Here is a 13421-nt window from a genome sequence, read left to right on the forward strand (position 1 = left end):
GCTCCTAGAACTTGGAGAGAGCGACCGGGGCTGCAGATCAGCACGCTGTGACCTGGTGGGATGCTGTGGCTGGCATCTGTGCAGACGCCCCATTGAGAGGGGAGTGGGCTCACCTTGCCGGTCTCTGCTGCTCCCAGATATCGTGGGTCAGATCCTCATCCAGCCAGGTTACCCTGATCGAGGACTGGCCCTGGATCGCAAGCGTGGTAGTAACCCCACAGGCGTAAGGGCCAAAGTGGACTAGGTTCTGGTTCCACCCAGTCCCGGGAGCTGTGAGGGGAAGCAAACCTGGGATGGCAGCACTGCAGGAGAGGGCAGCCGTTGCCTGGGGTGTGGGAGCATCCCCACGCCTGATCCCCCAAGCAAACCAAGTGGTCACCTCCCCTGCAGATTCCCAGACGGCGACAGCTCAGTTTTGGGGGTTATTGTTCATTGGTGCTTGGCAAAAAGCCCTGTTCTGTGCCAAAGCTGCGGTTCAGTGGGTATCAAAGGCCCAGCGTGGTCGGCAGCGCTGTAGTGGGGTGGTTGTTGGCAGAGCTGGTGCGGTGTGGTGGTTGGCAGAGTGGGCACAGCATGGCTCATTGCAGGGCATAGTTGGTGAAGCTGTAGGGGCATAGCACATGGTGTGGTTGTTAGCAGAGCTGAGGAGCATGGCTATTGGCAGGGTGTGGTTGGTGAAGCTGTAGGGGCGTGGCATGTGGAGTGGTTGTTACAGCTGGCGGGGTGTGGCTACTGGCAGGGCGTAGGAGTTGGCACTGCTGGTGCCGTGGTGGTGGTGGGCATTGGTAGAGTCGGCGTGGCATGGCTGTTGGCAGGGTGTGGTTGGTGGAGTTCTAGGGACATGGCACATGGCGTGGTTGTTAGAGATGGTGGGGTGTGACTATTGGCAGGACAGGGTGTTTGGCACAGCTGGTGGGAGGGCATGGCTGTTAGAGCAGGAAGGGTGTGACTGTTGGCAGGGTGTGGCAGTTGGCATGGCTGGTGGGAGGGCATGGCTGTTAGAGCAGGAAGGGTGTGACTGTTGGCAGGGTGTGGCAGTTGGCATGGCTGGTGGGAGGGCATGGTGGGATTGGCACGGCTGGTGGGGTTGGTATGGCTGGCGGCAGGGTGTAGTGGTTGGCATAGCTGGTGGGAAGGCATGGCAGGGTTGGTACGGCTGGGTTGGCATGGCTGGTGGGAGGGTGTGGTGGTTGGCATGGCTGGTGGGAGGGCATGGTGGGGTGGTTGGCAGAGCAGGCAGGGCATGGTGGGGTTGGCATGGCTGGTGGGAGCGCGTGGTGGTGGGCACAGCTGGTGGCAGGGTGTAGTGGTTGGCAGAGCAGGCAGGGCATGTCAGGGTTGGCACGACTGGTGGCAGGGCCTGGAGATTGGCAGAGCAGGCAGGGCATGGCGGTTGGCAGGGCATGGTGTTTGGCAGGGCATGGCAGGGTTGGCAGGGCATGGCAGTTGGCAGAGCAGGCAGGGCATGGCGGTTGGCAGGGCTGGTGGCAGGGCATGGGGGTTGGCAGAGCAGGCAGGGCATGGTGGGGTTGGTATGGCTGGTGTCAGGGCATGGTGGGGTTGGCAGAGCATGCAGGGCGTGGCAGGGTTGGCACGACTGGTGGCAGGGCATGGTGGTTGGCAGAGCAGGCAGGGCGTGGCAGGGCATGGTGTTTGGCAGGGCATGGCAGGGTTGGCACAGCTGGTGGCAGGGCGTGGCAGTTGGCAGAGCAGGCATGGCATGGCGGTTGGCAGGGCTGGTGGCAGGGCATGGTGGTTGGCAGAGCAGGCATGGCATGGCGGTTGGCAGGGCTGGTGGCAGGGCATGGTGTTTGGCAGGGCATGGCAGGGTTGGCACAGCTGGTGGCAGGGCGTGGCAGTTGGCAGAGCAGGCATGGCATGGCGGTTGGCAGGGCTGGTGGCAGGGCATGGTGGTTGGCAGAGCAGGCGTGGCTCTTGGCAGGGAATTTTTCCCCGCTGATGCTCTTCTGAGGCCGCTGAGTGGACAGGTGCGGGAGCAGGTGGCGGTAGCAAGCCATGGCAGTGATCGATGCAGCAGATAGGCAGATAGTGGTGGAGCATCACCAGGTCACGCTTCCCCGGCTGGGGCGGGGGCTGTGCAGCGAGCGAACCCCCGGCTGCACCTGAGCGGTAGGGGAGGCATTAATAGTACTGCTTGCGTTAATGGGAGCCGAGACCTTGGAGTCCATCATCCTGCTGCGTCCCTGCCGCACAGACAGCCCGGAGATTCGGCTTCTCCAGTGCAAGAGGAGGCAGCTCCAGGAAAGTAGGACCCGGCACTCAATTCTTAGTTGCTTTGACCCCGACTGCAGCCCTGACGTGAAAGCCAGCAGCGGGGAGGAGAGCTGCGAGCCCTTGGGGACGGGGGCACTGCACAGCCGACCGGACCGGAGAAGGGGGAGGGAGCCCTGGGCTATGCCGGCACTCGTGGTTAGCTGGCACCCTTTGATCTCCAGGGCACAGCTCAGGGGTCCCTGTCTCCCCTCCCCCCATTCCCAGTCTCCTTGTGCTGCCAGGTGCCAAAACCTCCCCAGACGCCCAGGGCTGGGACTGTGCATGGCCAGGGCAGTGTGTGCCCGTGCGGAGTGACTGGAGACTGCTGGGGTCGCTACCCAGAGACGCTGCTCCCTGCCCCTCCCCTGTGCCCCCGCCACCCCGTGAAGTTTCTTAGCCCTGTCACCCACAGGCCCCTTTCCTCCCATCCGGCTCCGAGCCCATCTCTGGACTCCCCGCACTTCGTCACTGCCTTCCTGCCTCTTCAGCTGCCCTTGGCTCCACCCCTCTCCTTCCTCCCCAGCTGCAGGGCCTGGCCGGTGGAGCGGCAGTCACTGCCATCAGCTGGCATGTGGGGGCCAGGGCACCAGCTGGGAGGGTGCCCCACAGCAGCACGTTAGGGATGAAGGGTGCTTGGGGCTTGGCCGACCATCTCAGTAAACCCACAGCAGACACTGGGATCCCTCTCCTGCCTCAGAGCCACCCCGGTGACGTGAGCCATCCGACCATCGGAGGTGTTCATCAGTCACAGCTCTGGGGCTCTACCCACCGCAGGCCTTTCCAGGCCAGGGCATGGAGGAGATGGGCAGGGTGGTCTCTTGGTCTGTGGGCGGCACCAGCCCCAGATCTCTCCTCTGCTCCCTGCCAGCATCCACCCTGGGGAACGACTGGATTCTCCTCAGAGCCTTTGGAAAGGGAATAACGGCACCCGGGTTCCCAACCACTTCCCTGCGTGTCCTCCCCTCCCTGAGCATGGCCCCGGCACATGGATCCTGGCCTTTCGAACCCCTGTCTGGGATCCCCCCCGCACACGCTTGATTTCAGCCAGGAACACACTAGCAATGGTTGCTGACAGGAGGTCCACCAGGCGCTGAGAACTCTGCTTCGCTCGCTCCTCTGCTCTGCTTGGCCTGGGCTTGGGGGTGTAAACGGGAGCTCGCCGGTGTCTGCTTTACAGGTGCCTGATGTGTAGGTGATGAGCTCTGGGTAGGGAGCTGCAGCTCAGGCTCATCCTTTTAGCTCTGGGGGTCCCCAATTGAGTCCTTGATATATTGGCCAAGACGGCGGCTGTCCCACGTTCACAGGAGGGGGGTTGCCAAAAATACAAAGCCAGAGGGGAAAGAAATGGGGGTTAATGGTGGAACAATCCCTGGGTCCCTAGCCGAGAGGCCCAGCTAGCCCATGAAAGAGGTGTAGGAGTAGGGCAGCTGGTCAGGCTCTGATCTCTGGAACTTTTAGCTGTGTCTAGGGCATTTAGGATATAGTGCTAGGCCCGTTCCTGGCAGCTGGCTTTCTCATCAGCCAGGGATTGGCTGTATCTGCGGGCTTCTAAGACCTGCCAGATTCTAAGACCTGCTGTAGACTGGGGTGTGATGGGTTTGGTCACAGAGACCCCCTTGGGACCCTCACCTGATGAGCTGAGATTACCTCTGAACCCATTTTCCCTGCCAGATTGGGACTCCAGAACCCTGCCTTGTTGAGCCAGATATGCTAGCCTGCTGCAACACAGACTCAGGGTCTGAACCACACCCCCAACGCTGCAGGATTTAACTGAAAACCACTCAGCAGGTCACTTATCTCCAGCACCCAGACACCAGTTCCCAATGGGATCCAAACCCCAAATCCATTTTACTCTGTATAAAGCTTATACAGGGTAAACTCGCAAATTGTCCATCCTCTATAACACTGATAGAGAGATATGCACAGCTGTTTGCTCCCCCAGGTATTAATCATAGAATCATAGAATCATAGAATATCAGAGTTGGAAGGGACCTCAAGAGGTCATCTAGTCCAACCCCCTGCTCAAAGCAGGACCAATTCCCAGCTAAATCATCCCAGCCAGGGCTTTGTCAAGCCGGGCCTTAAAAACCTCCAAGGAAGGAGACTCCACCACCTCCCTAGGTAACGCATTCCAGTGTTTCACCACCCTCCTAGTGAAATAGTTTTTCCTGATATCCAACCTGGACCTCCCCCACTGCAACTTGAGACCATTGCTCCTTGTTCTGTCATCTGCCACCACTGAGAACAGCTGAGCTCCATCCTCTTTGGAACCCCCCTTCAGGTAGTTGAAGGCTGCTATCAAATCCCCCCTCATTCTTCTCTTCTGGAGACTAAACAATCCCAGTTCCCTCAGCCTCTCCTCATAAGTCATGTGCTCCAGACCCCTAATCATTTTTGTTGCCCTCCGCTGGACTCTTTCCAATTTTTCCACATCCTTCTTGTAGTGCGGGGCCCAAAACTGGACACAGTATTCCAGATGAGGCCTCACCAATGTCGAATAAAGGGGAACGATCACGTTCCTCGATCTGCTGGCAATGCCCCTACTTATACAGCCCAAAATGCCGTTAGCCTTCTTGGCAACAAGAGCACACTGTTGACTCATATCCAGCTTCTCATCCACTGTGACCCCTAGGTCCTTTTCTGCAGAACTGCTACCTAGCCATTCGGTCCCTAGTCTGTAGCAGTGCATGGGATTCTTCCATCCTAAGTGCAGGACTCTGCACTTGTCCTTGTTGAACCTCATCAGGTTTTTTTCGGCCCAATCCTCTAATTTGTCTAGGTCCCTCTGTATCCGATCCCTACCCTCTAGTGTATCTACCACGCCTCCTAGTTTAGTGTCATCTGCAAACTTTCTGAGAGTGCAGTCCACACCATCCTCCAGATCATTAATAAAGATATTAAACAAAACCGGCCCCAGGACCGACCCTTGGGGCACTCCGCTTGAAACCGGCTGCCAACTAGACATGGAGCCATTGATCACTACCCGTTGAGCCCGACGATCTAGCCAGCTTTCTATCCACCTTACAGTCCATTCATCCAGCCCATACTTCTTTAACTTGGCGGCAAGAATACTGTGGGAGACCTTATCAAAAGCTTTGCTAAAGTCAAGAATAACACATCCACTGCTTTCCCCTCATCCACAGAGCCAGTTATCTCATCATAGAAGGCAATTAGGTTAGTCAGGCACGACTTCCCCTTCGTGAATCCATGCTGACTGTTCCTGATCACTTTCCTCTCCTCTAAATGTTTCATAATTGATTCCTTGAGGACCTGCTCCATGACTTTTCCAGGGACTGAGGTGAGGCTGACTGGCCTGTAGTTCCCCGGATCCTCCTTCTTCCCTTTTTTAAAGATGGGCACTACATTAGCCTTTTTCCAGTCATCTGGGACCTCCCCGGATCGCCATGAGTTTTCAAAAATAATGGCTAATGGCTCTGCAATCTCACCCGCCAACTCCTTTAGCACTCTCGGATGCAGCGCATCCGGCCCCATGGACTTGTGCACGTCCAGTTTTTCTAAATAGTCCCGAACCACTTCTTTCTCCACAGAGGGTTGGTCACCTTCTCCCCATGCTGTACTGCCCAGTGCAGCAATCTGGGAGCTGACCTTGTGCGTGAAGACAGAGGCAAAAAAATCATTGAGTACATTAGCTTTTTCCACATCCTCGGTCACTAGGTTGCCTCCCTCATTCAGTAAGGGGGCCACACTTTCCTTGATTTTCTTCTTGTTGCTAACATACCTGAAGAAACCCTTCTTGTTACTCTTAACATCTCTTGCTAACTGCAACTCCAAGTGTGATTTGGCCTTCCTGATTTCACTCCTGCACGCCTGAGCAATATTTTTATACTCCTCCCTGGTCATTTGTCCAATCTTCCACTTCTTGTAAGCTTCTTTTTTGCGTTTAAGATCAGCAAGGATTTCACTGTTTAGCCAAGCTGGTCGCCTGCCATATTTACTATTCTTTCTACACATCGGGATGGTTTGTTCCTGCAACCTCAATAAGGATTCTTTAAAATACAGCCAGCTCTCCTGGACCCCTTTGCCCTTCATGTTATTCTCCCAGGGGATCCTGCCCATCTGTTCCCTGAGGGAGTCAAAGTCTGCTTTTCTGAAGTCCAGGGTCCGTATTCTGCTGCTCTCCTTTCTTCCTTGTGTCAGGATCCTGAACTCGACCATCTCATGGTCACTGCCTCCCAGGTTCCCATCCACTTTTGCTTCCCCTACTAGTTCTTCCCTGTTTGTGAGTAGCAGGTCAAGAAAAGCTTTGCCCCTAGTTGGTTCCTCCAGCACTTGCACCAGGAAATTGTCCCCTACACTATCCAAAAATTTCCTGGATTGCCTGTGCACCGCTGTATTGCTCTCCCAGCAGATATCAGGGTGATTAAAGTCTCCCATGAGAACCAGGGCCTGCGATCTAGCAACTTCTGCTAGTTGCCAGAAGAAAGCCTCGTCCACCTCATCCCCCTGGTCTGGTGGTCTATAGCAGACTCCAACCACGACATCACCCTTGTTGCTCACACTTCTCAACTTTATCCAGAGACTCTCAGGTTTTTCTGCAGTTTCATACCGGAGCTCTGAGCAGTCATACTCCTCTCTTACATACAACGCAACTCCCCCACCTTTTCTGCCCTGCCTGTCCTTCCTGAACAGTTTATATCCATCCATGACAGTACTCCAGTCATGTGAGTTATCCCACCAAGTCTCTGTTATTCCAATCACATCATAGTTCCCTGACTGTGCCAGGACTTCCAGTTCTCCCTGCTTGTTTCCCAGGCTTCTTGCATTTGTGTATAGGCACTTAAGATAACTCATCGATCGTCCCTCTTTCTCAGCATGAGACAGGAGTCCTCCCCTCTTGCGCTCTCCTGCTTGTGCTTCCTCCCAGGATCCCATTTCCCCACTTACCTCAGGGCTTTGGTCTCCTTCCCCCGGTGAACCTAGTTTAAAGCCCTCCTCACTAGGTTAGCCAGCCTGCTGGCGAAGATGCTCTTCCCTCTCTTCGTTAGGTGGAGCCCGTCTCTGCCTAGCACTCCTTCTTCTTGGAACACCATCCCATGGTCGAAGAATCCAAAGCCTTCTCTCCGACACCACCTGCGTAGCCATTCGTTGACTTCCACGATTCGACGGTCTCTACCCCGGCCTTTTCCTTGCACAGGGAGGATGGACGAGAACACCACTTGCGCCTCAAACTCCTTTATCCTTCTTCCCAGAGCCACGTAGTCTGCAGTGATCCACTCAAGATCATTCTTGGCAGTATCATTGGTGCCCACGTGGAGAAGCAGGAAGGGGTAGCGATCCGAGGGCTTGATGAGTCTCGGCAATCTCTCCGTCACATTGTGTATCCTAGCTCCTGGCAAGCAGCAGACCTCTCGGTTTTCCCGGTCGGGGCGGCAGATAGATGACTCAGTCCCCCTGAGGAGGGAGTCCCCGACCACCACCACCCTCCTCCTCCTCTTGGGAGTGGTGGTCTTGGAACCCCCATCCCTAGGACAGTGCATCTTTTGCCTTCCAATCGGTGGAGTCTCCTTCTGCTCCCTTCCCTCAGATGGGTCATCTAGTCCACTCTCCGCATTAGTACCTGTAGAGAGAACATGGAAACGATTGCTCACCTGTATCTCCATTGCTGGTGCATGGACGCTCCTCTTTCTCCTTCTGGAGGTCACATGCTGCCAAACCTCTTCACAATCCTTCTGTCCCTGCTGCGCCTGCTCTGAATCTTCAGAACATTGTGGCCGTAGAAGCATCTCCTGACGTCTGTCCAGGAAACCTTCATTTTCCCTTATGTAACGCAGAGTCGACACTCGTTTCTCCAGCCCTTGAACCTTCTCTTCCAACATGGAGACCAGCTTGCACTTTGTACAGACAAAGTCGCTTCTGTCCTGTGGAAGAAAGACAAACATGGCACAACCCGTGCAGGTTACAACAGCTGATCGCTCACCTTCCATATCACCGTCCTCTTAAGAGCTTCCTCAACTGTTGCAGGAACTACTCAGAGAAACCTGCAGATGAAAGCCTCAGTGCGCTCTCCCCAAGCGAACTCCCCCAGGCAAACTCCCGCTGTTAGCCTCTGCTGTTAGCCTCTGCTGTTAGCCGATCAGCTGGTTCGCTGCTGACTGCCCTTATATACCAGTCAGGCCCACTCAAGCGGCGAACAGCAGAGGCTAACAGCGGGAGTTTGCCTGGGAGCTGTCCAAGAGGAGGTACGCTAAGTGCTGCATTAGGGGGGCTGTGTTGGTGAGTATCGGAGTGCCTGCTGCTGGGACAGTTGGTCAGTTTGACCGTGTGCTTGATTGCTTGCTTGTTTGTTTGAAAAGTGTGAATTGGGAGTGCTTTGTTCCAGGTGGGCCTTGAGTGGGCCTGACTGGTATATAAGGGCAGTCAGCAGCGAACCAGCTGAGCGGCGAACAGCAGACTTACTCTGGGTTTACTAATAAACAAAAGTAATTTTATTAAGTATAAAAAGTAGGATTTAAGTGGTTCCAAGTAATAACAGACAGAACAAAGTAAGTTACCAAGCAAAATAAAACAAAACACGCAAGTCTAAGCCTAATACATTAAGAAACTGAGTACAGGTAAATCTCACCCTCAGAGATGTTCCAATAAGCTTCTTTCCCAGATTAGACTCCTTCCTAGTCTGGGCCCAATCCTTTCCCCTGGTAGAGACCTTGTTAGTTCCAGCAGACATCTTAGGTGAAAAGCAGGGGCTTTCTCATGACTGGGACCCCCTTTGTCCTGCTTCACCCCCTTTTATAGCTTTGACACAAGGCAGGAATCCTTTGTCTCTCTCTGGGTTCCCACCCCTCCTCCTAAATGGAAAAGCACCAGGTTTAAGATGGATTCCAGTATCATGTGACATGTTCACATGTCCTGTGAGACCTCCTCCATTCTTCCAGGGCTGGCCCACATGTATACAGTGGAGGCTTGCAAGTAAACAGCCATCTACAGTCAATTGTCCTAGTCAATGGGAGCCATCAAGATTCTAAACCACCATTAATGGCCCACGCTTTACGTAATTACAATAGGACCTCAGAGTTATACTTCATATTCCTAGTTTCAGATACAAGAATGATACATTCATACAACTAGGATGACCACACTCAGTAGATTATAAACTTTGTAATGATACCTTACAAGAGACCTTTTGCATAAAGCATATTCCAGTTACATCATATTCATACTTATAAACATATTTTTATAAAGCATATGGAGTGCAACGTCACATGGGGATTTGCCCCGGTTTGAGCCACCAGTACATTTGTGCCCTGCCGTGACTGCGTAGCACCTTGGGGAGAGCTCGGGACTGGCTGAAGACCGCGCCAGGGCTGGGGAGCTGGCGTGGCTTGAACTGAAACAGATCTTCCTTTGAGCTGGCAGTAACGTGGGCTGGCTGAGGAACCTGGGGCTGCTCTGACTCCTGGTGCAGCCTGGCTGGCCGGGCAGGAAACATGTTAAAAACACTCAACGCCCCAGAAAAACAGCAACCTGCACCCACGTTTCCCCTGGAACACCACCCGGCACAGGCGGAGCATGTGCTACAAGGCTACGCACTCCCTTCCCTTCCATGGCCCCCTGAGCTACTCCCCTCCCGGCGTGCTGACCCCAGCCTTGCTGTGGTGTCGTGTGGCTCTCTGAGCCCCCTGGTGTAGTGGGGCTGATCCAGCACCCGTGGGAATCTCCCCACGGCCTCCGGTGGGATTTGGGCATGGTCTTTGGTCGGTGACGGGGAGGTTCACGTAAGCCCGTAGGGGGTGGGGGCCCAGCCCAGGAAGCGCTCTCACGCCCTCGTGGGGGGTGGGGGCCCGGCCCAGGAAGTGCTCTCTCACCCCCGTGGGGGGTGGGGGCCTGGCCCGGGAAGCACTCTCACGCCCCCGTCGGGGCTGTTCATTCTGCAGTACAAGGGGAAGGCGAACCTGCACGTCTTCGAGGACTGGTGCGGAGGGGCCGTGAGGCACCTGAGGAAGAACCTGCACTTCCCGCTCTTTCCCCACGTGAGTACAGGCCCCTCGCTGCGCCGCGGCCGCGCCGTCCCTCCCTTCCCCTCGGCTCGGCTGGGGGTCGCTGGCTGATCTGCTCTGACCGGTACCTTTATTTCTGCCAGAGCATTTGGATTCCTGAGGGCCTGACCCAAAGCCCATTGCAGTGGGGGGGGGGGGAGCCTGTGAGTCAGGGATCCCCTAGGGACCAATCCTGGACAGATAACTCCTGTGGGATCCATGGGACCTCTCTCTGGGGGGAATTTCCCTCCATCAGGAGGCCCGCTCAAGCCCCATGAGGAGTGTTAAAGGTGTGGGACTGAAGTGGGTCCGAGGCCCCTGCCCTGGCAGTGGAATTTCACCCTCTCTAGGGACCCCGCGGAGCAGGGTGGGGCAGTGGGGCAGAGGCAGGGCTGGGGGGCACACTCCCCTGCCTCCCCGAGGAGCGTGGGTGCTAGTGTGACATGGCCCAGAGCAAGGCCAGGGTGTGACGTGTCCCTGCGCGTGCGCGCTCTCTCTCTCCCTCATTCCCGGTGCGTGCAGACCCGCACCACGGTGAAGAAGCTGGCTGTGTCACCCAAGTGGAAGAATTACGGGCTGCGGATCTTCGGGTACATCCACCCCTTCAAGGATGGTGAGCATCTCCCTTGCCCCTCACCTATAAGGGCTGAGCTGGGGGGCTGCACAGAACCACTGCCTCTTACCTTTCCCCTTGCCCATCTCTCGGGCAGGGGTGTTCATAGACTGCTAGGTTCGAAGACCAGAAGAGAGCCTGAGATTATTCATGCAGCTTCAGGGAGCTCCGTAAAGCTACGCCCCCTGCTCACTCGCAGGCACAAGGCAGGAGCAGCTGTGTAGCTGCAGGGATCCCATACCACTACCCCCCGGCTCTCCCCACCACCACCACCACTACCAATAGCCCAGATGGCTCTGAGGTACAGAGATTCATAGATTCTAGGACTGGAAGGGACCTCAAGAGATCATCGAGTCCAATCCCCTGCCCACATGAGCAACCTCCGATCCCTCCCGGGACAGCAGCGTAGCTTGAGAGCGCTCCGGCAGGGACCCTAACATAGCGAGTTACGTGGGTGTTGCGACCCAGACACCATCATCACCCCACCTACCCGTTGTCCCGCAGTGCGGGGAACATCCATCACCCCTGCTCACCTGCCGCTGTTCCACACTGTAACCTGTGGGTCTTGGGGATTCTCGTCAGGGGCAGCTGCTGCTACTTTGCTCCATTGTTGCTCTGGTCACCCCATCTCAAAAAAGATATATTAGGATTGGAAAAAATACAGAGAAGGGCAACAAAAGTGATTAGGGGTCTGGAACAGCTTCCGTATGAGGAGAGATTAAAAAGACCGGGACTGTTCAGCTTGGAAAAAAGACGACTAAGGGAGGAATATGCTAGCGGTCTATAAAATTGTGACTGGTGTGGAGAAAGTGAATAAAGAGGTGTCATTTACCCCTTCCCATAACACAAGAATGAGGTGTCACACAATGAAATTAATAGCCTTAAAACAAGCATAAGGAAGTAGTTCTTCACACAACACACAGTCTACCTGGGCAACTCATAGCCAGGAAATTTTGTGAAGGCCAAAAGTATAACTGCATTCAAAAAAAAAAAAAAAAAAAAAAGACAGAAGTTCCTGGAGGGAGAGGTACATCAATAACTACTAGCCAAGATGGTCAGAGACGCAACCCCACGCTCGGGTGTCCCTAAGCCTCTGACTGCCAGAAGCTGGGCCTGGACAACAAGGGATGGATCACTCAATAATTTCCCTGTTCTGTTCATTCCCTTTGAAGCATCTGGCACTGTTGAAAGACAGGATACTGGGCTGGATGGGCCATTGGTCTGACCCAGTATGGCCATTCTTATGGTCTACTAATGACTACATTCTTCCTTGCTCCACAGGGGACTTCCAATTTTCCGTAGCATCGGACGACAACTCGGAGTTCTGGCTCAGCTCTGATGAGATCCCAGCCAATGCCCGGCTGATGGCATTTGTGGGCAAGGTACAGATCACCGCTCAACTACTTCTCTATCCCCTGGCAGCACTCAGCCTATGCAGTGAACGCTCCTGGGCTCATTCCTCTGGGTAGCGATGCTCTTTATTATCTCCCTGCAAACAATGCAATCTGTTGGGAGAGGAGGAGCCCGAGCTGGGATGCTAAAGTACAAATGGAGCTGGGATAATTGCCAGTGGGATCCATAGAAAACATGAGTGAATCCAGCTGTGACCATCACATCTGGAGGCCACGTTGTCACGACCGGAGCGTGGGATACCAAACGCCATCATGCGTGGGTGTTCAGGTGCTGCGTCACAGTCGCGGCGCTGCAGTGGGGCCAGAGCAGCACTCTCACATCAAATGCTTGTGCTCTTCACCTTAGAAATGTCCCGCAAACTCTGGGACTGAAATGTCTCTGCCTTGCTCTGATCCTGGAGGGTGAATCTGTTCTTGGGCGGCAAGCCCGGCGAGAGAGTCTGGCCAGCTGTTCAGGCGAATAAGGAAATTCTGGGGACAGGGGGCTTTTCTTCCCCTCCCTGGAAACATTTGGGGGTTTGCCCTTTAATAACTCTCCGGCCGTGGATTGGAAATCGTGCTCTCGCTCGGCTCAGGCTTCATGCCCTGGGAAGATACATAGGGTAAGGGGTGCCATTAGGAGCTCATGGCAATGGCTGTCAGACGCACAGGCAACTTAGTTTTTCAAATCTCTTCTTAAATCTCACCTCCGCCGTAATGGCTCCACAACAGCCGACAGTGGGTGTGCAAGAACCCCTATCAATTATACCAGATGTGAGGCTTCGCTGGTGTCTTAGGAACGGCTGGGTTGCTTTAGATCAAGGGTCCATCCAGTCCCATGTCCGCTCTCCAACAGTGGCCAGCACCAACTGCTTCCATGGAAGGTGCAAGAACCCCACAGTAGGCAGATGTGGGACCATCTCCCTCCCCACCCCCCAGCCATAGCTGTTGTCCTAATTTCTCCCAGTGGGTGATTAGTGTACGGCCTGAAGCCCTTGTGCATGTGCATAGCCAGTACTCAGCCATGCTCCTCTGTGAGGCAGGGGAGTTCTGCTGTCCCTCTAAGCAGGACAGGTCTGGTGCTGCCTCTGTTGGGGGCCTGGAACGGTCTCTGCTGGCTCTCGAGGGAGCGAACGCTGCCTGTGCTGA

At 55.0% G+C, this 13421-nt stretch overlaps 1 protein-coding gene across 6 annotated transcripts in view; it reads left to right on the forward strand.

The window, feature by feature from the left end:
- B4GALNT4 (beta-1,4-N-acetyl-galactosaminyltransferase 4) overlaps window positions 1-13421 on the forward strand; it is a 129762-nt gene that overhangs the window by 80212 nt on the left and 36129 nt on the right. For all 6 annotated transcript variants that reach the window (XR_006177213.2, XM_008175126.4, XM_042862099.2 and 3 more), the window contains exons 4-6: window positions 10167-10262; window positions 10791-10881; window positions 12163-12263. Coding sequence is in view for 5 of the 6 variants with exons in the window: in XM_008175126.4 (XP_008173348.3) it covers window positions 10167-10262; window positions 10791-10881; window positions 12163-12263 (288 nt within the window). In the remaining variant the exon portion in view is untranslated. The remainder of the gene's footprint in view (window positions 1-10166; window positions 10263-10790; window positions 10882-12162; window positions 12264-13421) is intronic.

The sequence above is a fragment of the Chrysemys picta genome, chromosome 4 (genome assembly GCF_011386835.1).
Source record: "Chrysemys picta bellii isolate R12L10 chromosome 4, ASM1138683v2, whole genome shotgun sequence".
In the NCBI taxonomy this organism is placed as follows: domain Eukaryota; kingdom Metazoa; phylum Chordata; order Testudines; family Emydidae; genus Chrysemys; species Chrysemys picta.